At 40.4% G+C, this 23024-nt stretch overlaps 1 protein-coding gene across 5 annotated transcripts in view; it reads left to right on the top strand.

Moving 5' to 3' along the window:
* Positions 1-23024, top strand: part of VGLL3 (vestigial like family member 3) — a 31318-nt gene that overhangs the window by 5088 nt on the left and 3206 nt on the right. For 2 of the 5 annotated variants that reach the window (XM_034792245.1, XM_034792228.1), the window contains exons 2-3: positions 10038-10290; positions 17448-17948. In XM_034792245.1, coding sequence (XP_034648136.1) covers positions 10038-10290; positions 17448-17948 — 754 coding nt within the window. Of the gene's footprint in view, positions 1-10034; positions 10291-17447; positions 17949-23024 lie in introns of all 5 variants that reach the window. The other 3 variants (XM_034792237.1, XM_034792217.1, XM_034792255.1) reach the window with 2 other exon arrangements.

Consider the following 23024-nt stretch of genomic DNA (forward strand, 5'->3'; position numbering starts at 1 on the left):
CATGCTTATAGAATTCCACAATATTCAAGATATTAAAATCTGTCTTCTAATTTTTATCAAAATGCTTCCTCGGGATCTGATTCAAGTCCAACGGGAGCCTTTCCATTAACTTCATTGAGCTTTTGATCAACCCATAAGGCTCATCTTTAAAAGCATCCTTCAAGTTCATATTATAGATATAGTTGGCCAAATCCTGCCATAATTTACACCCCATGCAATCCCATTAACATCAGTATATATGGGCTGGCATGCTGTATTCCTGCTATTCTTGCTAGTATGAATTTCTTGCCAAGTCTACTATAAATAATTATACTTATCAAATATATGCCCCCTCTTATTCTCATCCTCTGACTTGGTGGTTTGTTTCTCTTCCACTCACTTTCCTGAGATTGCCAACCAGGGGGACAATAGTTGAGTGGGCCATGACTGGTTTATATTGGAACAGGAGTGAGATCTAAATTTGTAGCCTCTCCATTTCACATGGGCCACCAACATATGGTCAGATGATACCTACATCCATTCATTCCATCTCAAACCAGATTTAAGATAGTGACCTAAAGAAGAGAGGCTCAGTATCCCATTACCAATCTGCTGACCCACCCAGTGTCCCTGTGGAAACTTTATTAACCCCAAGTATATATTGTTTAATTCAGGTAGCTACATCTTTCCATAGAAATAGTTTATTAAACTGTATGGCCACCAGCCCAACACACTGTTTAACAAAGGGTCATTTTAACTGTGCCATCCTCAGTTTCCTTTCCTCTGCACTGTAACTGATAATCCAAAGGTTCAGGTGAAAAAATTACACTAACTTTGCTGTGCTGAACTATTTTGCATATGCTCATCTCCTTAGTTATTCATTTGTAATTATAACAATTAGCACTTTATATATTCAAAGTACCCTGCAAATACTAACTTGTAGCCTGGAGCTGCATTAAGGAATTTAGCTAGCTAGCATCTGATTATTTAAGAATGTTTCTTTTTCCTTTTTTGTTAAATGCTTTCTAATTTATGTAGAGGAACCTCTTTTACACAGAGTCGTGCCACAGTTTGCTACTAAAATTCCTTTTTGGTGGCTTTTACTAGAGTGACAGGCTTTTTCTTTCGAGGGGGTTATGTGCTGTTTTCTCAGCCTTGTTGCACAAGATTTTCTATCCATTTACACGAGTGGAAAGTTTAGCCATTTCAATTTGATTTCTTGATCAGTGTATATATTTATCCAAAACTCTGAATGCTTATCCAACCTGAACCTTCATACTTTTAAGGCTCACTTGTCCCTAATGATTTGCTATAGACTTTTTTTTTAATTAGGCATAATAGGATCTAAAAATAAAGAACCCTATTTTTTCCCCCTGAAGGATGGGCCTGCTTGTGAATAGATGTCAAAAATAATGGTGGCTTTTGGTTTATTCAGCCTACTTTGTAAGGCTGTACTTGTCCAGAGATCCAATGGCACATGAACATGATTTGACCCACTACCTTAAATGCCATGCTGGATTCCTTGTCTATGACCTAATCTTAATAGCAGGCTGCCGCAGAGACTGAATTCCCTTATTGGACATCCTTGTTCCTTGTGTGCTAAACTGAGCTTTAATTCTACCTTCTAGCCCGTAGGTTTCCAGAGACTATAAAGCTTCAAAACAGATAGGAAGGCTTACAAGCTAGAGGTGGTAGGGAAATGGAACGGAGGATGTCATGACTAGTACATGAGCATATCAGAGACCTGGACATAATTGGGAAGTGTGTTGTGTGGGATGGGATTTGATACATATTACTCCACATACAATGCCATATTTTTGGCTCTATCTAAAAGAGAAGACTAGCAGTGTTAGACTTCACTGATGATATTGTGCAATCTGCAGCTGCTTAAATATACGGCAGAACTGATGGTATGACAAATGTGCAAGTGAAACTGTTAGCACAGATTGTGGTTATCAGCAGCTGAACCAACACAAGCAAAAATATGGGTAGACAAATTCAGCCAATGGTCAAGAATCTTGTATATATTTCAAATAGCACAGATGCAAACATAAATGCTCACAAAGAGATCTCTACTCACATCCAAAGAAGCAGCTCACCAGTTATCAGGCAGGTAGAGAAGTTTAAAGGGGAAGAGAACAACTTGATTTCTGTTAAAGGAAATATCCTCTGAGAAGGGAGATATTATGTCACCATTAAGTGATCGCATTAGAGATTCTTATTCAATAGAATGCTGTATTTAGTGAAGAGAGGATTGACTGTAACTGGCATTTTGGTTGTCAGAGCTTTCCACTTGTGGTATAAAATTGCATATGTCTTTTAAAAAACAACAACCTGTTCAATAGTCTTTCCATAATAGTAAACAGAATCATTCATAGATCCTGAAAATTTTATTTTAACATAGAGCTCTTATTCTTATCTTTGCAAGAGTCGTCAATTGTGACTGTCAATCATTTCACATTATTCTGTGCCCAAAAGCTTACACTTGTCAATAATCAGCACTACTGACTTAAAAAGAGAGGAAAAATACCAAAGATTCAGTGTTTTCTAAAACCAATCAAACAACTGCTTAGAATAACTTGTAATAATTCCTCTCGTGGACTAGAGGAGGTTGGGGAGAGAGGAAGATTGAAATGGAAAATAAATCAGATTCATAGACTGTGGTAAGCAGAACATTCCTGCACAAAGAAGCAACTCTAGAGATAAGTTTTAATTTCCTGAACTCCAGTCTCTTTATGGGAACATTGAAAGACTTCCTTCCGGATACCTAAGTCAATCCAGGGGCTATATTAAACAGTGTGTGTCTAAATAATTGTGTGCATGCATATGTATTCATACATTTGCAGTGTAAATATATGTGGTATATCCATGATATATATCAACTTCTACATTGCTCTATATATAAGGTCTGGCATTTGGCCTGGGGCAGGGGTAGTCAATTTTTTTTTGTCAAAGTCCAAATGTCGTGATCAAGCTACAGTCGAAGTCCAGACTCCAGAGAAAATAATAATAATAAAAAACCTCAATAGTGATGATGATAATAAGTAAATAAAAAGATTTCAGGGTCCGTTCAAAAGTATCTGGTGGTCTGAATTTGGCCTGCAGTCTCCCTCTTGACTATTCCTGGCCTAGAGTCTGATATAGACCCTAATATATCAATATTTGTTAGACATCTATAAAACTTTTTCTTTTGGTTTAAAACAGAAAAAATAATAAAAACTCTCACACTTCTGGCCTGGTTTTTAATGAGAACTGGGGTTTGTCTGCACATCTAGAGTATGTGTAATGTTATGGCACTCTCACTTATATGAAGTACAAGATATATATTATATATTGTAAATTCTATAACCCCATGTAGTGTATTAAGGCCTGATCCTTCAGTGCTTGCTTAGACAAAAATATAACTTCATTGGAAGAATTGAGTAAGAATTGCAAGATCGGACATTAGGAGAACATCATTTTATGAAATTTCATGTTAATACAATTTTTAAAAACATATTAATAACATATACTATGTTCTCATCACCCCAAACTCCTCCATTCAAAAAAAATTGCCTGACGTAATTTAATACACAGCTAGCTAGCTATGTTTTCACTTCTAAAGTAAAGCTGTTCACTTTTAAAGTGAAACCATTCAGAGTTTTGCTATTCTCCTCTGCACATTTGTCTTTCCTCCCCCAGTTTGTATGGATGTGGAAGGGGCTTGGTATAAAATGTGAGCTCCTCTAACCATATGTCTAAATAAACAATATTCCACAAAGCAATTGCTCAGTGACACTTGCCCTCTATTAGCTTGAATTGAATTTCCAAAAGTCATTTAGGATTGTCTGAATCACAAATAAAATAAAGTGACCTATGGTTATTATATCCATCACAGAATTTCATGTAACATCATCAGAATTTGAATGATTACTTCATTGTTGCAGTGTTCAGTCAACTAAACTATTACCTTAATAGTACAATCCAAGACTAGGTTCTGCAGTATGTTGACTCTCTACTAAAATCGTGGACGTCAAGCTTATAGACTTGTTAGGTCCATTTGCAGTATTTGGATTATGATGATTGTAGTGAATTGATTTAAATAACATGCATTTTCTAGTAATTACTTATAAGTAATACTTGAGTTTCTACTTCATTTCACAGTAATTAAACGCTGTCTTTTTAAATATCCCAACTGTAACTGATTCTGTAATTTGCCAGATTGCAATAGAGCTTCCGATTATATAAAATATTAAAATCAATTTAGTATGCGCTTCTGTAGAAGGAAGTTCATAAACTATCTAGGAACCAAAATTTGCTATATAAATAATACATTTGTAGGAAAAGGTAAGAGCCATAACCATGAGGAGATATTGATGGCGCTAAAATGTTGCCAAGCAAATCATAATAGACGGGTCAAGCTCTACTTTTTAAAAGAAGCTACTGAGTACTGATGCATGTGTACCTCAGTCATGTCTGTGTTGCTGAATCTTGTCTGCGTGTAGAGGTGGTTGTTTAAATGGCTGGCTGGCTGCGAGCTGTTGCTGCTGCAGCCTATTGGTTGGGGTGAGCTTGCTTTCTGTGAAAACTGTTGTCAAGTGGAACATCTGAAAAATATGTTCCATGCAAAATTGATTTTCACACACATTTATTTTGACATTTTGGTTTGATTTGAGGGAGCAAGGAGTTGGGCATAGTTGTTCACAGGCTTCTGACTTTTTTTTTCGTTAAAGTTTCTATATATATTGTTTGGGGGTTTGTCAATGTTTTTTTTTTCTTCCAAAATTGTTTAATTATTTCTGACTTGACTGTTGTTGCTACACCCATTCCTCCCCCACCCCTTTTTTTTTTTTTTACTAATTTTTATGTAATAGGAAAAATGCAACACAGGCTTAAGTGAGGGAGGAAAACCGTTTTTTTTTCCTACTATCAGTGGCATTACTTTGTGCTATGAAACTTCTCAAAAAGGGTCAGATTCTGCCACTTTTATTTACGTGTAGTAGTATGTCACTCTGTAAATGGTCTATGAATTGATCTCAGGGGCCAAAAGAGTTATGAACTCTGTCACTGTGGAACATTAAAACAGTAATACATAGGGTTCAGGGTTTTTCTATAGAGGTCCTGGTTTACTCAGTTTCTTGGCAAACACCCAGAAGCATTAATTCTAAAGTTGAGAGTTTATTGATCAAACAACTCCCCACCCCCCCAAAAATTAAAACAAACATTTATATTGAAACTGAAATTGAGTGATTACGCAAAACAAACTTAATCAAAATCTACTAAAATCTCTGCTTTTGGAGGCAAAATGCAAGCATCTCTCATTTTCATTAACAACTTTCTTTGATGAAAAGGAAGGGTTAATTTTACTCTATTCTGATGTGTGAAAGGATATTCACTTCTGTTTTTAACAGTCAAAGGTGGAAGAGAGATGGATAGGGGAAATATGCTTTTTGTTGTTGTTTCGGAAACACTGGGAGGCTGGTCAGTTCGGAATGGATGCTTTATTCTTTCAGATTAGCTAGGGCACCTGTAGCTTGGACTCAGGCTCACATGCCAGTCAGGGATGTCATCTGGCTGGGTCCTTTCTCCTCAGATAAGACAGGGCTGGGCCGTCTCATCTTGCTGTGATAATGCATGCAGAGTAGTTGATTTCAGGACGCAGTGAAAAGCGGAGAGATTGAGAGATAGGGTAGGAGGGAAAAAAACAGTGGGGCAGAAAGTACCACAAAAGGGAAGGGAGAGAGAACAGGATCTCATGTACTTTTGCAGTGCTGACAATTCAGTATCCTCACTGATGTTCTGAGAACTGGATGTCATTATGATATGATGACTCCCAGGACTCAGAGGTGAAAAACAAAGTTCCTTGAACAAGAGCAAGGTCTGATGGCCTACTTCTTGGGAAGGAAATCCTTCCATCTGGTCTGCTCCCTCTGTCTTGGGGTGGAGGAAGGTTAGTTGAGATGAGTTGGGATGATTCTGCAGAAAAGGACCTAGGGGTTACAGTGGACGAGAAGATGGATATGAGTCAACAGTGTGCCCTTGTTGCCAAGAAGGCTAATGGCATTTTGGCCTGTATGAGTAGGGGCATTGCCAGCAGATCAAGGGACGTGATCATTCCCCTCTATTCGACATTGGTGAGGCCTCATCTGGAGTACTGTGTCCAATTTTAGGCCCCACACTACAAGAAGGATGTGCAAAAAAAGGAAAGAGTCCAGCGGAGGGCAACAAAAATGATTAGGGGGCTGGAGCACATGACTTGTGAGGCGAGGCTGAGGGAACTGGGATTGTTTAGTCTGCAGAAGAGAAGAATAAGGGGGGATTTGATAGCTGCTTTCAACTACCTGAAAGGGGGTTCCAAAGAGGATGGATCTAGACTGTTCTCAGTGGTAGCAGATGACAGAACAAGGAGTAATGGTCTCAAGTTGCAGTGGGGGAGGTTTAGGTTGGATATTAGTAAAAACTTTTTCCTGCTAGGAGGGTGGTGAAGCACTGGAATGGGTTACCTAGGGAGGTGGTGGAATCTCCTTCATTAGAGGTTTTTAAGGTCAGGCTTGACAAAGCCCTGGCCTGCATGATTTAGTTGGGAATTGGTCCTGCTTTGAGCAGGGGGTTGGACTAGATGACCTCTTGAGGTCCCTTCCAACCCTGATATTCTATGATTCTATGAGACATGTTGGGAAGCCAAGTTGGGTCAAGGTGAGCTGGGATGGGATGAGGTAGATTTTTTTTATTTGCAAAGTCTCTCTTAAGAAACCCATAAAGGGGAAAAGTCGGTGGTATAATTCATCCCCTCATTTTTTGTCCATCAATTAGAGCTGATATCTGCCACAACAATATTGGTCCATTAATTTCTGGACCCATATCATCTTGTGTATTAAGTCCAACCTCAACAGAATTCTTGAACCCTATCATTAGGCCTTTTTTTGTTTGGACTAATTTAGTTTCCCTGTCTAGTTTTCTTGCACTTGTTCATAACATTCATTATTGAAAACAACTTGGCCTATTTTAACAACAAGCAACATATATGATTAGGGGTATGGAACAGCTTCCATATAAGGAGAGATTAAAAAAACTGTGACTTTTCTGCTTGGAAAAGGAGGATATGATAGAAGTCTGTAAAATCATGACTGGTGTGAAGAAAGTAAATAAGGAAGTGTTATTTAGTTTTTCTCATAACACAAGAACTAGAGGTCACCAGATGAAATTAATAGGCAGCAGGTTTAAAACAAACAAAAGGAAGTATTTCTTCGCATAATTCACAGTCAACCTCTGGAACTCTTTGCCAGAGTACGTTGTGAAGGCTAAGACTATAAAAGAATTCAAAAAAGAACTAGATAAATTCATGGAGGATTCGTGGTCCATCAATGGCTGTTAGTTAGAATGGACAGGGATGGTGTCCCTCGCCTCTGTTTGCCAGAAGCTGGGAATGGGCGACAGGGGATGGATCACTTGATTTTGTGTTCTGTTCATTCCCTCTGAAGCAGTTGGCATTGGCCACTGGGCAAGATGGACCTCTGGTCTTACCCAGTATGGCCGTTCTTATGTTCTTATTTTCCATAGTTAATTCCCAAAGTTATAGGTTATTTTGACATCTTATGAACTTTCACTTACTTTTCATAGTTGAACTCACAATTAAAGTGAATTTGTGGGCCCAGTTAAAACAATATAATCCATCTCCTTTATGAACCATTTCTTCCCGTAATCGGAAGTTTGCTCATAAACTCACAGTTATAAACAAAATGAAACTTTAAATTTTCTTAACATTACATGAACTTAAATTGGCTTGGCACTACTTTATCAAATATGGAAAAAATCATATTGGCATACCTATTAACATTTCTGTAGCGAAATCAGAATAAATCACACTGATATACTGCATACCTTCAGCTAAAGGTAGGAACCTTGGTCTTACATACATTAGGCTGGTATAGTTTAACATGCACTATTATGTTAAACTCATTTGTCATATTTTAAAAATCAAACACTATTGTGTTTCAGACATTTTAACCTCTAGGGTTGCTTAAAATGGAAAACCAAAACCTTCAAGCCAGGATGTAGAACACCCAAAATGTTTTGACATCTTATTAAGTTGTTGTTTGAAGGGTGGTTTGAGATTTAATTCACAACTAATGCAGTAGCAGACCTGAACTAAGCTGGCGTTTTGTTAACAAGAGGGTTACTGAAAGTGTTATTTCAGTAAAAGTCTGCATTAGCAACTTCAACAGTTTAAAACACTTTATTTTTGCCACTTTTTGCTTCTTTTAAAAATGTACTTTTTCATTAAACCTTTAAAATGATTACTAATTACAGAAACCATGAACTATAAAACAAACAAACAAAAAAACAAAGCATTTCTTTAAAGATATATTTTAAAAAAATTAATACTTCAAAACCATTGTCAATGCTTTTTTCTTTCTTTTTTTTTTTAAAGCAAAAACATTAATGGTTTGCTTTCATGCTTATCTCAAAGAAGCCCAACACATTTAAGAATTTTAAAACAAACTTTGGTTTTAAACTTTGAATAAAATTGCTTGTTTGCCAAGGTGCCAGCTTCTGAGTATGTAAACCCTTTAAGACCCACATTGGGCACCAAAAATGGTGTCTTAATTTAGATATAATAAATGGGCCAAAACTGTTAGCATAATCCAGTCGCTGTCTTACATTAAAGAGTGTTAAACAAGTTCTGGGGTTTGGGAGACAGAGACCTCAGCCTGCTTACTACCACGGCAAACTCACCATTTTAATATTTTATTAAAGATGCAGGAAAGAAGGGAAAACAGTTAAAACATTTGAAATGTAAAATTTTAAGTAAGTCTTTTCATTTAACAACATTTTTTGTTTCTTTTTGCTTTAGATGAGAGTTTTAGAAGAAAAAAAACCCTTGTTTGACAGTTTCTTAGATGATATCAAAGATGATAATAACTGTCCTTTCTTGGGAAAAGAGAAAAAGTTAGTTGAGATGGGCTGGAGGTGCTGTTGTAAAGTCCAACCCTATTTCATCTCAGGTGGTATTTGAAGTTCAGCTGGAGCTTGTAAGGATGGCAATGTCATCTGAATCCCTCGCCCCAGCCTGGTTTGCATAGGACATTTCTCCGGATCAGGATGACAAAGTTCCGGGATCCCAGGAAATGATGGGGTGGCAGCCATGATGCTGATGCCCTTTCCAGCAGCCTCTGTCTGTTCTTTCCTCTTCTCCTCCTCCCCTGAGTTTTTTTTCTTTAGGGACCCAAAAAGGGAGAGTCAGGTGGACAAGACCATCCTCTTATTATTTTGTCCACCTGTTAGGCCTAGTTTTGGTTCACTGATTTTTTTGGACCTACATTTTCCTGTTTATCAAAGATGATCTTAACACAGTCATTGAGTTATATCAGTAGGCCTTTTTGTTTAGACTAATTTAGTTGATCTGTCTTCCTTTCGTACCTTTTCCCATCAACATTTGTTATTATAGGTTATTGTGACATATCATGAACATTTACATACTTTTTACAGTTGAGCAGTTAGGTTGTCGGCCCAATTATTACAACAGGTTCCATTGCATCCCATGTGTCGAGTGAGGTGGTGTTAATAGGGAATGGAGATGACCAAAATCTGTTCTAAAGTGACCTATTTAAAGTGACTGTTTTAAATTATACAGTGTGTGGTCCACTCTTCTGTAAAGTTAGGGTGCATACGTACAGCCTCTGTGGCCTGTTCATAGCAGTGAAGCTGAATAAAGACTTCAGGATTGACCTGTTATCATCTGTGTTACGTTTGTTTTTTTCAGAGGGGCTGAGGTAATGGAGTGGTGGCTGCTCAGTACCTGTGAGAACTGGGACTTTAATGAGTGCTTGAGCAACGGGAAACTCTGAAGTGGGGCTGGTTGAAAAATTTTGAAAACTTTCTATGAAAAACACTGACAGTTTTTTAATGAACGTGTTCATTAAAATGTTCCTATTTTTTCTACCAGCTTTACCCTTAAGACATTATGCAATGTGTATATTAAATATATGTAATTTCCTTTAAGGAAACTGGGTGTTGTGTTTTCATAAACTGCCCTAGTGATGCGTCTTCTTGTTTTGTTTTGTTTTTAATCCCAGAAGAAGTTAGCTGTTTACAACAAGATGCAAGAGTCCCTGGAGGTGACCCTTCCCAGCAAACAAGAAGAGGATGAAAAAGACCAGCCCACTGAGATGGAATACCTTAACTCTCGCTGTGTCCTTTTCACTTACTTCCAGGGAGACATTGGGTCAGTAGTGGATGAACACTTCTCAAGAGCTTTGAGCCAAGCCAGCAGCTTCAACCCAGAAACTGCCCTTTCAAAAAGCAAGCCAGGGCTAAGCCCTCTGTGGAGAGGTAAGAGAAGAAATAGTTTGACTACATGCTGTCTAGCTTACACAATCAATCTGTTTTATAACAACACATGCTGCATTATGGCTGGAATCTTGCTGATTTAGTCGCGGTGGAAATACACCCTTGCTCCAGAGTATGTGGAAGCAGCAAGGAATTTCTTGGGGGTGAATGGCTGGAATTGATGGGTAGGGAGCAAGAATAAAAGATATACAGGATATAGGCTTTTCAAATTCCTCTGGGCATTCAGTGGGGCAATTGAAAGCTTTGAGGAACGGGAATGAGTTAATGTGGCTTCACAAGGAACTGCTGTGAGATCTAAGGCATAACTTTAAGCCCCAAAGTTTGAAAAATGTGGTCATAGAGGATAAAGGGCACTAGCCAGGGACTCAGGAGACCCAGATTCAATTCCCTGCTCTGCCACAGACTTCCTGTGTGACCCTGGGCAGGGTCATTGGGTTTCTCTGTGTCTCAGTTCCCCATCTGTAAATTGGAGATAATAGTACAGTGCTTCCATGATGCTGTGTTGTGATCATAAATATGTAAGCAGGGTGTGAATGAACTCTCCCCTGATAGCTAGCTGCGAGGAGGAGAGACTTCAGGAGCAAACTGTATTTACATGAACACACCTACTCTGCTTAGATATCCAGCAGATATCCAGTGTTGTTCAAAGTGATCAACTTTGGTGGTGTTTGGTTACAAATCACTTTAGTACTGAATGCAGGGATAGTGAAATGCTGTTATTAATGTTGTCTTTATTATATGAATAAATGGGAGCAGAACTGTGCTTAACCTGTCCCAAATGAGGGGGTCATCCTCAGCTGAAAGGACCTTGTTAAGCCAAGGGCTTGAATGCCAGACCCCTGTGAAAGTAAGAGGGATGGGGACAGGTGTCCTAGCCAGGAGGTGTGGACTCTTCCTAAGGCTCCCTGGTCTGGTTTAACCTGTTTCTCCCCACTGTTCAAAGACAGAGCTAAATAGGCTCCATTAGGAGCCTTTGTTATTTTAAGTGCTTAAATGAGAGCTGATATCACTTGTTGTGGAACAGCATTTATGCCCAGCCTGCTAAAAGCTGAACATCACTAAGAGCTGACAATCACTAAGAGACTGACCTGCAGAGGTCACAGCAGAGAGGCAGGTGGCAGCAGAAGGTAACTGATAGTCAGCTGGCCGGAGCAGCAAGCAATAGTCCTATGAAAGTGGAATGAGTGGTTGGCAGGGCAGCCAGCCAGAACAAGTGCTCACATGGTGGAGCAAGCAAGGTGCCTTCTTCCCCGAGTGGGAGGTGAACTCACACAGATGCACCTCTGAACCCGGGGTCCTCACTGACCAAGGACAACCACTGGGAGTGAGGTATGGTGAGGGAGCAGAGAGGGGCACAGAAAAAGAACTGTTGGTTGCAGAACTCAAGAACAGAAGGCACTGCCCCACGCATGCTGGGGTGGGTATCCTGCTAACTGTTTTATGATTATGAATCCTGCTTGTGGTATTTTCCCTAATTTTCTGGTGACTTCCCTCCTTTCATTAAAAGTTTCTTTTCGACACTCAGACTCTGTGCTTCCGAGTGGGAAAATATTGCCTCTCAGAGGTGATCAGGGTGGTGTGTAATTTTCCCAGGTTACTGGGTGGGGGCTCAAGCCAGTTCTGTGTTGTGCTGTTGAAAAGGAACTCCTAGATATTGAACCCAGCCCTGGTTGCTGCCGGCTCCACCTGGCAGAAGGGTTACAAATGCAATGGAGATTGTGAGGTGTTTGTATATGATAGTAACGTGTGCTAAATAAGTATGTGTCTGTCGAAGGATGAACAAACAAGCAGTGTGAGTTTTATAAAGAGCAGATCTTGCCAGACAAATTAGATTGCTTGTTTTGATAGGATTACAAAATTAGTGGATGAAGACAAATATAATTGAAATCATCTTGTGATGTGTATTGAAATTGGCAGAAGGGCTGTAAGCCACGGGTGGTGAGAAATGGTGACATATCAAGTTGGGTGAGTGAGATGCCATGGGGATCTGTGTTGGGCCTGATCGTGTTTGACATCTTAATTAATGATCTATAAGAAGGAATTGCTGAAATGAAATTCACGGTTGATAAAAGAGAGGATTTTTGAACACCACTGGCAAAAGGAAAATGATGCGCAAGGACAATCTTGTCAGAAAGACATCAACAAATGGGTGGGAGTTCAGCAGAGGACAGCCAAAATGATTGAGGAGCTGGAAGAAAGTAGGACTTCATCCTACACTATTAAAGTTAATGGGAGTTTTTCCATTGATTTGCATGGGAATAGGGTGAAGCCCATAGTTACAAAGAAAGATGAAGAGTTAAATACTTGTAAACAGCCATCTTGTCCTCCCAGCCAACTATAAACTTTTAAGTATGTGATCACACTACTTCCCAAAGATCAGAGCACAGTGGGGACTGTCTGCATGCAGACTTCACACATTCTGTGCTGGATGGAAAGAGCCTGTCACATCAATGGCATCATATGCCCATCACTCCTTCTCCAGCACCTCTATGTGGTTCCAGGACTAGAGCTGGTTGGGAATTTTCCAACTTCTTGTGTCGAAAAATGCCAATTCACCGAACCTTTTTGTGGTAAAGAGTCAGTTTTGACAAAACTTTAATTGGGAAGATTTCTCAAGTCCGGGATGAGAAAGGGAAACAGACAGACACATGTGCCCCAGAATAGCCAAAATCCTGGTGGTCAAGGCACTCATCTGAGATGTGGAAGACTGTGGGTTCAAGTCCGTGCTCCAAATCAGACGGAGCAGAGACTGGACTCTGGGCCTCCCACCTCACAGGTGAAAGCCCTGATTACTGGGCTCTAGGATATTCTGTGGTGTTTTGGTCTGTTTTTTCTATGGAGAGGAAGTTCATAAAAATTTTTGAAAGGTCTTAGTTTGTCCCAGTGCAGAATAGGAATTTTTTTTCAAATCTCAAAACTAATTCTTGATCAGCTGTATCTATGGAGCTTTGCAGGGGTACAGAATAGCCCAGCATAAAAATGCCTCATCCAATATTGCCTTGTGACACAGAATACCCCATATAATCAGTGCTGTTGCAAAGATGCTTCTGGTCTGAAAGTATTCCATGGATGGGGGAGGAAAAGGAGGGTATGCATCCCTTCTGGCCGCTTTGCACCAGCCCAGCTAGAGTAAAGATGCCCCAGTGGAATGCTGAAAAAAGCTCTTTGATTCTGCAGTTTATAGTCAGAGAAATAAGTAGCATACTTGTTTTTTCAAAGTAAATTAGGATGAAAGGGATTTTTGTCATGCCCAAACTAATGTTTCAGCATACTAGTTTGAAAGAAGGAAAAAAGATAGTCACTCTGATATTTCAATCTTCCAGTTCATTCATTAAGGTTAATGTGCTCTAGTTAGCTAATGTATATTGGTTTCTATGGCGGAAGTTGATGCTTTGTTAGGTTGGAGATGTTAACATTATTAATAATAATCAAGGGTAGTTTGGAGTTTCATTCAATTACTTAGTCAACAAACTCCTTGAAAGGTCAGCAAAAGAAATAAGCAGTGCATTTATAATTGCCTTGTTGAAAGATACATAGAAAAATTTGGGAGTGGGTAGGAGTGTATTGTACATTATTCTTCCTGCATTATCTCTTCTGAATCCTGAATGAGGCATAACAATTGGATCCAGGAAATATTTAAAGAGCTCCTGCTTTCAAGATAGGGGTGAGGCGCTAGTTGTGAATTGAGTTTTGCACTCAAAAGGATAAGGGTGCAAAATACAAGGCATCCTTCCCAAAGTGACAACCCTTATCCTTTTGAACGTCAAATGAACCTATAAGAAAATAATTTATTAGTTTGAACCAAAATTAATTTAGCACCAGTGTCAGACATTTTTGACCTTAAGAAATCTGAATAACACAGGTTCTTCAAAATTCCCTGAAATCTTGGGCATAGACTACATTGGAAGAAGTTTTTAAGATTAATGGTATTTTTTCCCATTATTCTTTATAACTGAAAGTTTTTCTCAGGTAGCAGTAACTAAAGAGTAATATTGTACTGGTGAGAATTCTAAAAAGAATTGTCTCCTTTCTTAGCATGCAAGCCTGGTATGTTTTCAGTGCAATGCACTGCGTGCTGACCACCATTAAAAAGTTAACAATTTCCATTAGTTTATCACTCTGGTATCTCAGATATTGCAGTCCTCTTGGCACCTCTCTCCCCTCATATTTAGAAAAGGAAATGACTGTGGTAACTGTGGTATATCTGTTGGCAAATGGTTTGTGTTTTGTTTTGTTTTTTATGGAGGCCAATGTAAGATGATTGGTATTTTTGTTTTCTTTCATAGGGACAGTGTCAGGTTGACATCAACCAGATGGCCAAATTGACACCTCCCCTGCCCAAATGATTGCCTCACCATTAAAATGCCACCTTAGGATGTAGGTTCTTTCATAGGTATCTGACTTTGTAGTGTCTGTAAAGACTATTGGTTATGCTCACTCATTCTGAAAAGTGAGGGGAAAGAACAACTTTCAGCTACAGTGGAAACTGACATTCCCATGTGTGCTATTTTGGGATGTGGCTCAACTGAAAGGCTCATAGAATGTATAATAGACATTTTTCTTGGTAGTGTCATTTGCTTACATAGTGCTCATAAAAATGCTGGCTTGATAGTTCTCCTGTTTATCCACATAGCAGTGACAGCATGGGCAGCAGAAGTGCAAACTCCTCCACTGATACACTTCCACCCTGAGTGGTAGGGACCGTCTTGTCCACCAGAGACCTCCCTGGACCATTCAGTCCCTGGGACTCTCAACTGAGTCTGACAACAGGAGCCAACTACTGCCATTGGTGGACTTGTTCAGTGGGAACTGGATTGCAACAACCAGATATTTGATCTACTCTATACCTGTTGTAGATCAATTATATTAAAACTTTTTTTTTTTTGCCATCATGAATTCAGCCAGATTGGTAACGTAGTGGTTGAAGGTTTTTGCCCTATTGTTAGTAACCTGAATTATCCAACAGATGCCTAGCAGTTGAACATTAATTTATTTGTTTGTGTGTGTGTGTGTGTGTGTGTGTGTGTGTTTGTCTTGTTTATTTCTTTTATGGGGTTGTTCAGATTTGGAGCCTGTCAGCATTGATGAGAGCCACAGTATTTCCAACACACCCAAAACCAGAGATGGATTCCTCAAAATACTGGCAATGAACTGAATAAAATAAGGGTGTATTATCTAGTAATGAGAATGAATCACTGGGAATGAGGAATACAGTCACAGGGGAGAATATATGGGTGGGAGAAAATGTTAAACTCTGTTGCCAACTCTCCAGGCAAGTTATTCAAACTCTCTACCTCAGAATGCCCATTTGTAAAATGGAGACAATACCTATGTCTTAGGGGTGTAGTGAGGCTTACATCAGTCATATTTCTGATACACTTTATGATCTTCTAATATCAGGTGCTTTAGAAGAAGATTACAAAAAAAAATGGAATGCAGCCGTATTAAATAAAGACACATGGAGCATTTTACTAAATAGCCCTGTGACATTGAAAGCAGTTTGGCATGAAGGTAACTTTTGCTTTTGTGCATATAGTGTTTGCAAAAAAAAAAAAACAATTATTGAAGTTATTTCATACACAATAAGCTAAAGTTATTAATAGTGGCTAGATTCAAAGCCACTGAAGTCAACAGAAGGATTCTAACGGACCTTGAAACAGCCCATAAATATGTCTAAATGGTGCAGACAGACAGAAAAGCAATTTTACAGTTTTTATTTTTAAGGCGTTTTTTGTTTAAAGTAAGCAGAGTGCAGTTTAATGGTTTTTGAAGCATCTATTCATTTTTAGTGAAGTCTTCACCCAAGTCTCTTTGGGGATTCTTGTAAAAAATGAATAGTTCTCAATTAATATAAGTATTGTTATAAACTTTATATGGAGCACAGAGAATTCCCTGATCAGTCAAACATAAAATTTCACCAACTTTTTTTCATCCATGGGATATTTTTATGACTGTGTTCTTTCATAACATGGTGGAGTCCCATATTTTAATCTATTTCAATCTTTGGCCCAAAACCCCCTCTATTCAAAATGGGACTATTCTTTTAAGTGATATTTAAAAACATGAGTTTTTGACAAAGTTGCAGGATAACAGTAATCGTACACTAGACTTAGAGCCAAATTGCAATTCTATAAGGAAGTAACATAAGATGTATTATGCATGATCTACCCCACCAGTTTAACAAGGTAATCAATTTAACAAGATCTTTTATCCTACCATTATCCATATACGGAACCAGTAGCAAATGTCTATTTCAGACATCTCTATTCACCGGCCTAGGAAAAGCTTTATACCGGGGTGGCCAACCTGTGGCTCCGGAGCCACATGTGGCTCTTCAGAAGTTTAATATGTGGCTCCTTGTATAGGCACCAACTCCGGGGCTGGAGCTACAGGTGCCAACTTTCCAATGTGCCGGGGGTGCTCACAGCTCAACCCCTGGCTCTGCCACAGACCCTGCCTCTATTCTACCCCTTCCTGCCCCCTCTCGAGCCTGTCGTGCCCTCACTCCTCGCCCCCCGAGCCTCTTGCATGCCATGAAACAGCTGATCAGGAGGTGCGGGGAGGGAGGGGGAGGCGCTGATTGGTGGGACTGCCAGTGGGCGGGAGGTACGGAGAGCGGTGGGGGGGAGCTCATGTGGGGGCTGCTGATGTATTACTGTGGCTCTTTGGCAATGTACATTGGTAAATTCTGGCTCCTTCTCAGGCTCAGGTTGGCTCAGGTTGGCCACCCCTGCTTTATACTGTAGCAGTAGTGGTGGATTCTCAATCACAAAGTCTCTAAATGAAAACCGGGTTCTGTCTAAATTATTTGTTCTAGTTCAGACAGAAATTATGAGCTTGAAGCAAGAATCATTGGGTGAGATTCCATGGCTTGTCATGTACAGGAGATCAAACTAGATGATAATAAGGGTTCCTGCTATCCTTGAGATATATTAATCTAACCTGTTACTTAAGGAAGAATAGATCAGAAAGACATTTGATGAGCATCGTGTGGACTACTCCACAGGTCCTGACTTGTTCCTGGGCAATGCAAACTGGTGGCAAGCTACTTCACCCACTACTTGTGCTGTGTTTTTGTTTTTAACTGGTAGTTCTAATCTGTCAATTGCTTTCAGTATTTATACTTTTTTTTTTTCCAGAGAGCTCAACAATTTCAAGCCAACGGAGCAGTTTCCCAGCTTCATTTTGGACCAGCTCTTATCAACCTCCACCTCCGCCATGCTTGAGTGGAGTCCATCCTGACTTCCCAGTCACTGCACCAGGCACCTTCCCAACAGCAGATCCTAGCAGCTGGCCAGGACACAGCCTTCATCAGACTGCCCCACCTCCTCCCTCTACTGCATCAGAATCCTGGCATTATCCTTTAGCATCTCAGGTTAGCCCTTCATATGCGCACATGCATGATGTGTACATGCATCACCATCACCCCCATCCACACATGCATCATCACCATCCGAGCTCTCACCTTGACCCACGGTATGGATCCCTATTGATGCCTTCAGTACGTGCAGCCAGGATTCCTGCTCCACAGTGTGACATGACAAAGACAGATCCTACTACTGTCACCAGTGCTACCTCAGCATGGGCTGGAGCCTTTCACGGAACAGTGGACATCGTGCCAAGCTTCGGGTTTGACACAGGTGAGGTGATTTGCTCATTTCTGTGGCTTGACTAACTGGAGTTATTTGCAGTGACTAAATAGATTCCCTGCACTTAAATCAGAGCCTCTAATCAAATCTTTCAAATACTTTCTGGTTGTGACTTCTTCCTACTGATGTTCTCACTGACTTTCAGTAGGAACTGAGCCCATAGCATTTGGCCCAACCCAGCCAAATGATTTACAAGAAGCATTTTGTTTAAAAAAAAAAAAATCTTGCAGGAAATAATGAATGAATTCATAAAGAAGTGCCCAGGAAGTTTATGTATTCGTTGTACATGGGTTGCCTGATTACCACACCTGCCTTCTGTAAAATGGAACAGTTTGCAGCCTCCATCGGTGGGGAAGAGGGGTGCTAATGTCAGGGTATCCCCCTCCCCCTGCTCCTGCCCCACGCTCCTTTACCCCATCCACAGAGCAGGGGGGGACATGACAGCAGTCAGGATGGAGGGAGCTTGCTGGCAGCAGCTGCTGTCTCAACTTGCTGATCTACTTAAAAACACAAAAACAAGGAGGAATCCTTGTGGCACCTTAGAAGGTGTCACAGGGATTCCTCCTTGTTTTTGCTGGTATAGACTAACAGGACTACCCCTCTTAAAAAGGTAGTGTACTTATAGTGGGGTCAGTGTACTTAAAGGGGCAGTGCACGTCTCTCTCTCTCTCTCTCTCTCTCTCTCACATACAATGTGTGTCTCTGTCTCTCTCTGCCATGCTGTCTCCCCTTCCTCCATTAATTCTGCCTAGTAGAGTGTGAGGCTACATTAACAACAATGTGTTAACTTTTGAGGTCTCAGCTGAGTGCTAGTTCATCGTTTAGCAGTAAGGCATTCCCTGGGACATATCCCACCCTCCTCCAGCCTCTCACTTCACCACCTCAGCCAAGCTTCACAATCATCATTGCTGTGTACAGTATTAAATTGTTTAAAATTTATACTGTGTATATATATGATGTCTTTTGTCTGGTGAAAAAAAATTCCCTGGAGCCTAACCCCCCCATTTACACTAATTCTTATGGGGAAATTGGATTCGCTTAACATTGTTTCGCTTAAAGTAGCATTTTTCAGGAACATAACTACAACGTTAAGCAAGGAGTTACCGTACTATAGGTCACACTTGACCCACAGGCTGTAGTGTAGCTACACCTTCTTGTAGCAGAACTTCAGTTTCAGTAGCAGTCTAGCACCACTGTTAGCATCTGTATGGGAGCGTGTGTGCAGGGCACTAATGACCGATAACTATCATAGAGCTCATTTATACTATCATGCTCTTCCTTCTTTGATGGGTGTTTATCTGATCTGTTATTTGTCAGCAGCAATGCAGACCATATGTTACTTTTGGAATCCCTTCCATGCAATAATGTCACTGAAGAAATATTAGGTTCCTCCAGCTCCCCTTTCCTTGAGATGTTTGTTTGGATTTCAGCTGAGCGAGGGTTTTTCATACCTCTGGTTGATTGATCTATTTGCTAGAGTATGATCCACTCTCTTACTTTGTCTAATGTGTGTCGGGGGAAAAAGAACAGGTGGGGAAGACTTGTGCCAGATGAACACACTGTTGGATCTTTTTCAGTCAAAATAACATGAAACCAAAACCCAATTATAATTAAGCTAAAGTCAACTGCTAAAAATCTCTTTAACATTTCTCTGTCTCCTATATTAACTGTTGCAACTCAGCAGACACCAGCCAGAACCCTCCTTTATGCAACATATAGTCAAACTGTTCTTCATCACGACTATAACGGGCTTAAAAAAAGAACTAGATAAGTTCATGGAGGATAAGTCCATCAATGGCTATTAGCCAGGATGGTCAGGGATGGTGTCCCTAACCCTTGTTTGCCAGAAGCTGGGAGTGGGCAACAGAAGATGAATCACTTGATACCTGTTCTGTTCATTCCCTCTGAAGCACTGGCATTGGTCATCTTTGGTCTGATCCAGTAAGGCCGTTCTTATGTACTTGTTGCCTCAAGAAATTAAGAAAAATAGCATAACAGGATTCTTTAAAGTACTGGACAACTTTATGGACATTAGTAACATCTGCAGCAGTGCAGATGATACAAAGGTAATTATCAGAGGGGTAGCCGTGTTAGTCTGCATCTGTAAAAAGCAACTGTAAAAAGTCCTGTGGCACCTTAGAGACTAACAGAAGTATTGGGAGCATAAGCTTTCGTGGGTAAGAACCTCTGTTGCTTTTTAAAGGTAATTATGTTTCACATTGTAAACTGATAATCTGCCAGGATTGGGAACAAATGTTTTCCTCCTCATATGTCGTGGTTTTAGGCAAGTTACATTAATGAGGGGGTTTTACCTCCTTCTGAAGCATCAGCGAATTGCCATTGCCAATGATAGACTAGTGGGCTGATTCAGCATGATAGCAATTCCAACAGTCATGAAGTCAGGCAGTTGACTCAACTTTCTGAGGATGATATAGGGAGTTATTTAAAGAAGCATAGATCAGGAAAACCACTTTTTGTATCATGGTGTGGATTACTCCATAGGTCCGGACTTGTTTGTGTTCAATGCAAACTGGTGGGAAGCTGATTTACCAACTACTTCGTTTTTATTTATTTATTTATTTATTTTCGTTTTAAACTTGTAGTTTTAACCTACCAATTGCTTTCACTCTTTTCTTTGAGAACAGAGTGCTAACTGTTCAACTAGGTCACAGAGCTTGGCACCTCCTTACTGGTTTAACCGGGCCAGAAACATCAGGATTCAAACTGACAGATGTTTTACTTACCTCTTACTAGTCAGAAAGTCATGTGCTGTAAACACAATCATGCAAACTCACTGGAATGTCCCCAGTTTGGTGTATAGCCAGTGCTTAATTTGTAATGAAAGAGGTTCCGGGACTCAAGCAATTATTTAATTATTTTCATAACTGATGCAGAAAGCCCAGAGGTGCCGGGGCTATGAATTGCCAAGCCTACAGGTTCCAGGGCTGAGCGCTGTCAAGCCCTGGCACAAATTAAGCCCTGTGTATAACCCTTTATAAACAGGGAGTCGGGGGGGAGGGCTGGGCAACACAGAGTAATGGCTCATGGCTCAGTTGTATTACATTTTGCCTGAGTTGGGTGGAATGGGGGAGTGCTCTTGTGACTGGCATTCTGCATGAGATCAAGCAGAGCAAAGGAGCTTTAATCACGTGCATGCAGTCCCCCAGAGCCTCATACACAGCCCCAAGGCTATGTCATTCTAAGGCTGTGGGTTGACTATAACTACCTTACTTTTTATCCTGCATGGGAGGGGGAGTGGGCTGCCCAGGAGAATAGTAATGGCATATGGAGCCTTTCACTTCTAAATCAGTGGTTCACATCTAGCTCAGGCTGGCAGGCACAAAGTTTATATCAATTGGCGACTGTTCAGGGGCCTACCTGAAAATTGATTCTAAGTGGATAAGGGTAAGAATAATGACATTTGGCATTAATTGGCAAACATGCTGGCAGTATCAGCAGAGAGGCAAAGAACTCAATGGCTGTGGAGAATGAACTAACCTCTTTCAGAGAGATGGTCCATCCAGAACAGGATAGAGGCATATTGGCAGGAGAACTTAAACTCTAGCTGTCATTGCTTGTACCTCTTTGGTGAAAAGAAGGACATCTACCTCTATAGTGGTCAAGTATCACATCCTATGAGCTTTAAATTATTAATATAAAATCATTTGGCATGCATTTTACAGGCATGCAATTTAGGCAGTTCTCCTTTTCCTAATAATTACTGTGGGCCACACTTCTTTTGCTGCTGTTACATGTGATTATAAAAAAATATTTTGCAAAATTCTTCATGCTGAATTATGTTGAATGAGGGTGTTCCGATCACCAGAGGAGACCAGCCTGTAGTCTTACCAATACCAGCAACACTGCTGCAATTCTGCTGTTCTGAGTCAGATCTGTGGTCTCATGAGTAGATGATGCCAAAAAACTTCAGTGACTAAAGTCATGAAGAGGGGATTTATTTGTATATTATCAACACCCAGGGAATTTGTGATTCAGAACATTGTTAGCTCCATGATCAATGATTCAGTAAAGTACTGATCTCTGTTTTGCACATCTTCTTACACTTTCATGGATTCAGTTTTAGTGTGATGCGGGGGGTGCAGGGGGGCATTAGGTACCTCACTCCCATTAAATGTAGTTTAATCCCCACATGTTGTGCTGAAAATTAACACACCTGTAAACTTCCACTTTAGCACTGTGGGTTTTTTCTTAAACAATTTTTTTAATCAAAATCTCTTAATACATTATAAACTGCTGGCCTTCGGTGAATAGTGCCCTACCGAAGTTTCGAGAGCCCAAGACATAGAATTTGGAGGAAACTGACTCGCAACTGTTGCGGTGCGTTATGTGCAACTGGTCCTGAGTCTCTGTTCCATTGACTTCAATAAGCTTTAGATCAGGGTGTAACAGAATAGCCTGCCAGCACTTGCTGCAGATCACTGAGAGGCCATTGACTAGGCCATGACCCCTAGTGGGCACCCTTGAGACTTTTGCTTGGATTAAATCCCTTTGTCTACGTGCAGGTCCAGCAACTTGGCTGTGCACTTAGGCATGGTCCCAGGATAAGGGGGAATCCTCACCCTATCCCTCAGACTACAAAGCTGCTCCACCGCTGTCACAACTTTGCAGTAAGCTGTGACTGCCTTGCTTCCCAGTCCTGGGGAATGGCTGCTGGAACTTGTGGTCCAACCAACCCCACCCTCAGAATCCACTCCTCACCTCCACCCATGCACTGGGATATAGCATAGCATGCCTGTGGCAGAACAGTGCTGTACAGCACACAGGGAGTGTAGGCATCCTTCATCCTGGCCATCCACCCACCTGTACAATGGACCCATACTCATTCAGCTGCCTCCAGAACCATTGGTAGTCCCAGGGTAGATGGGAACAGGATTATTTACCCTTAAGAATGTGCTAGAAGCGCTGTTGCTGTACAGGTGTTCTGGGAGTAGAAGAAGAGATTTCCTGCACCTACGTAACAGAGGATTTTAGAGTATTTGAGGTCTATATTTCAATATTAAAGGGGAGGATCAAATGAATAAGATACAATTTAAGCAAATCAAATGT

This window comes from Trachemys scripta, chromosome 1 (genome assembly GCF_013100865.1).
Source record: "Trachemys scripta elegans isolate TJP31775 chromosome 1, CAS_Tse_1.0, whole genome shotgun sequence".
NCBI classification, from domain to species: Eukaryota; Metazoa; Chordata; order Testudines; family Emydidae; genus Trachemys; species Trachemys scripta.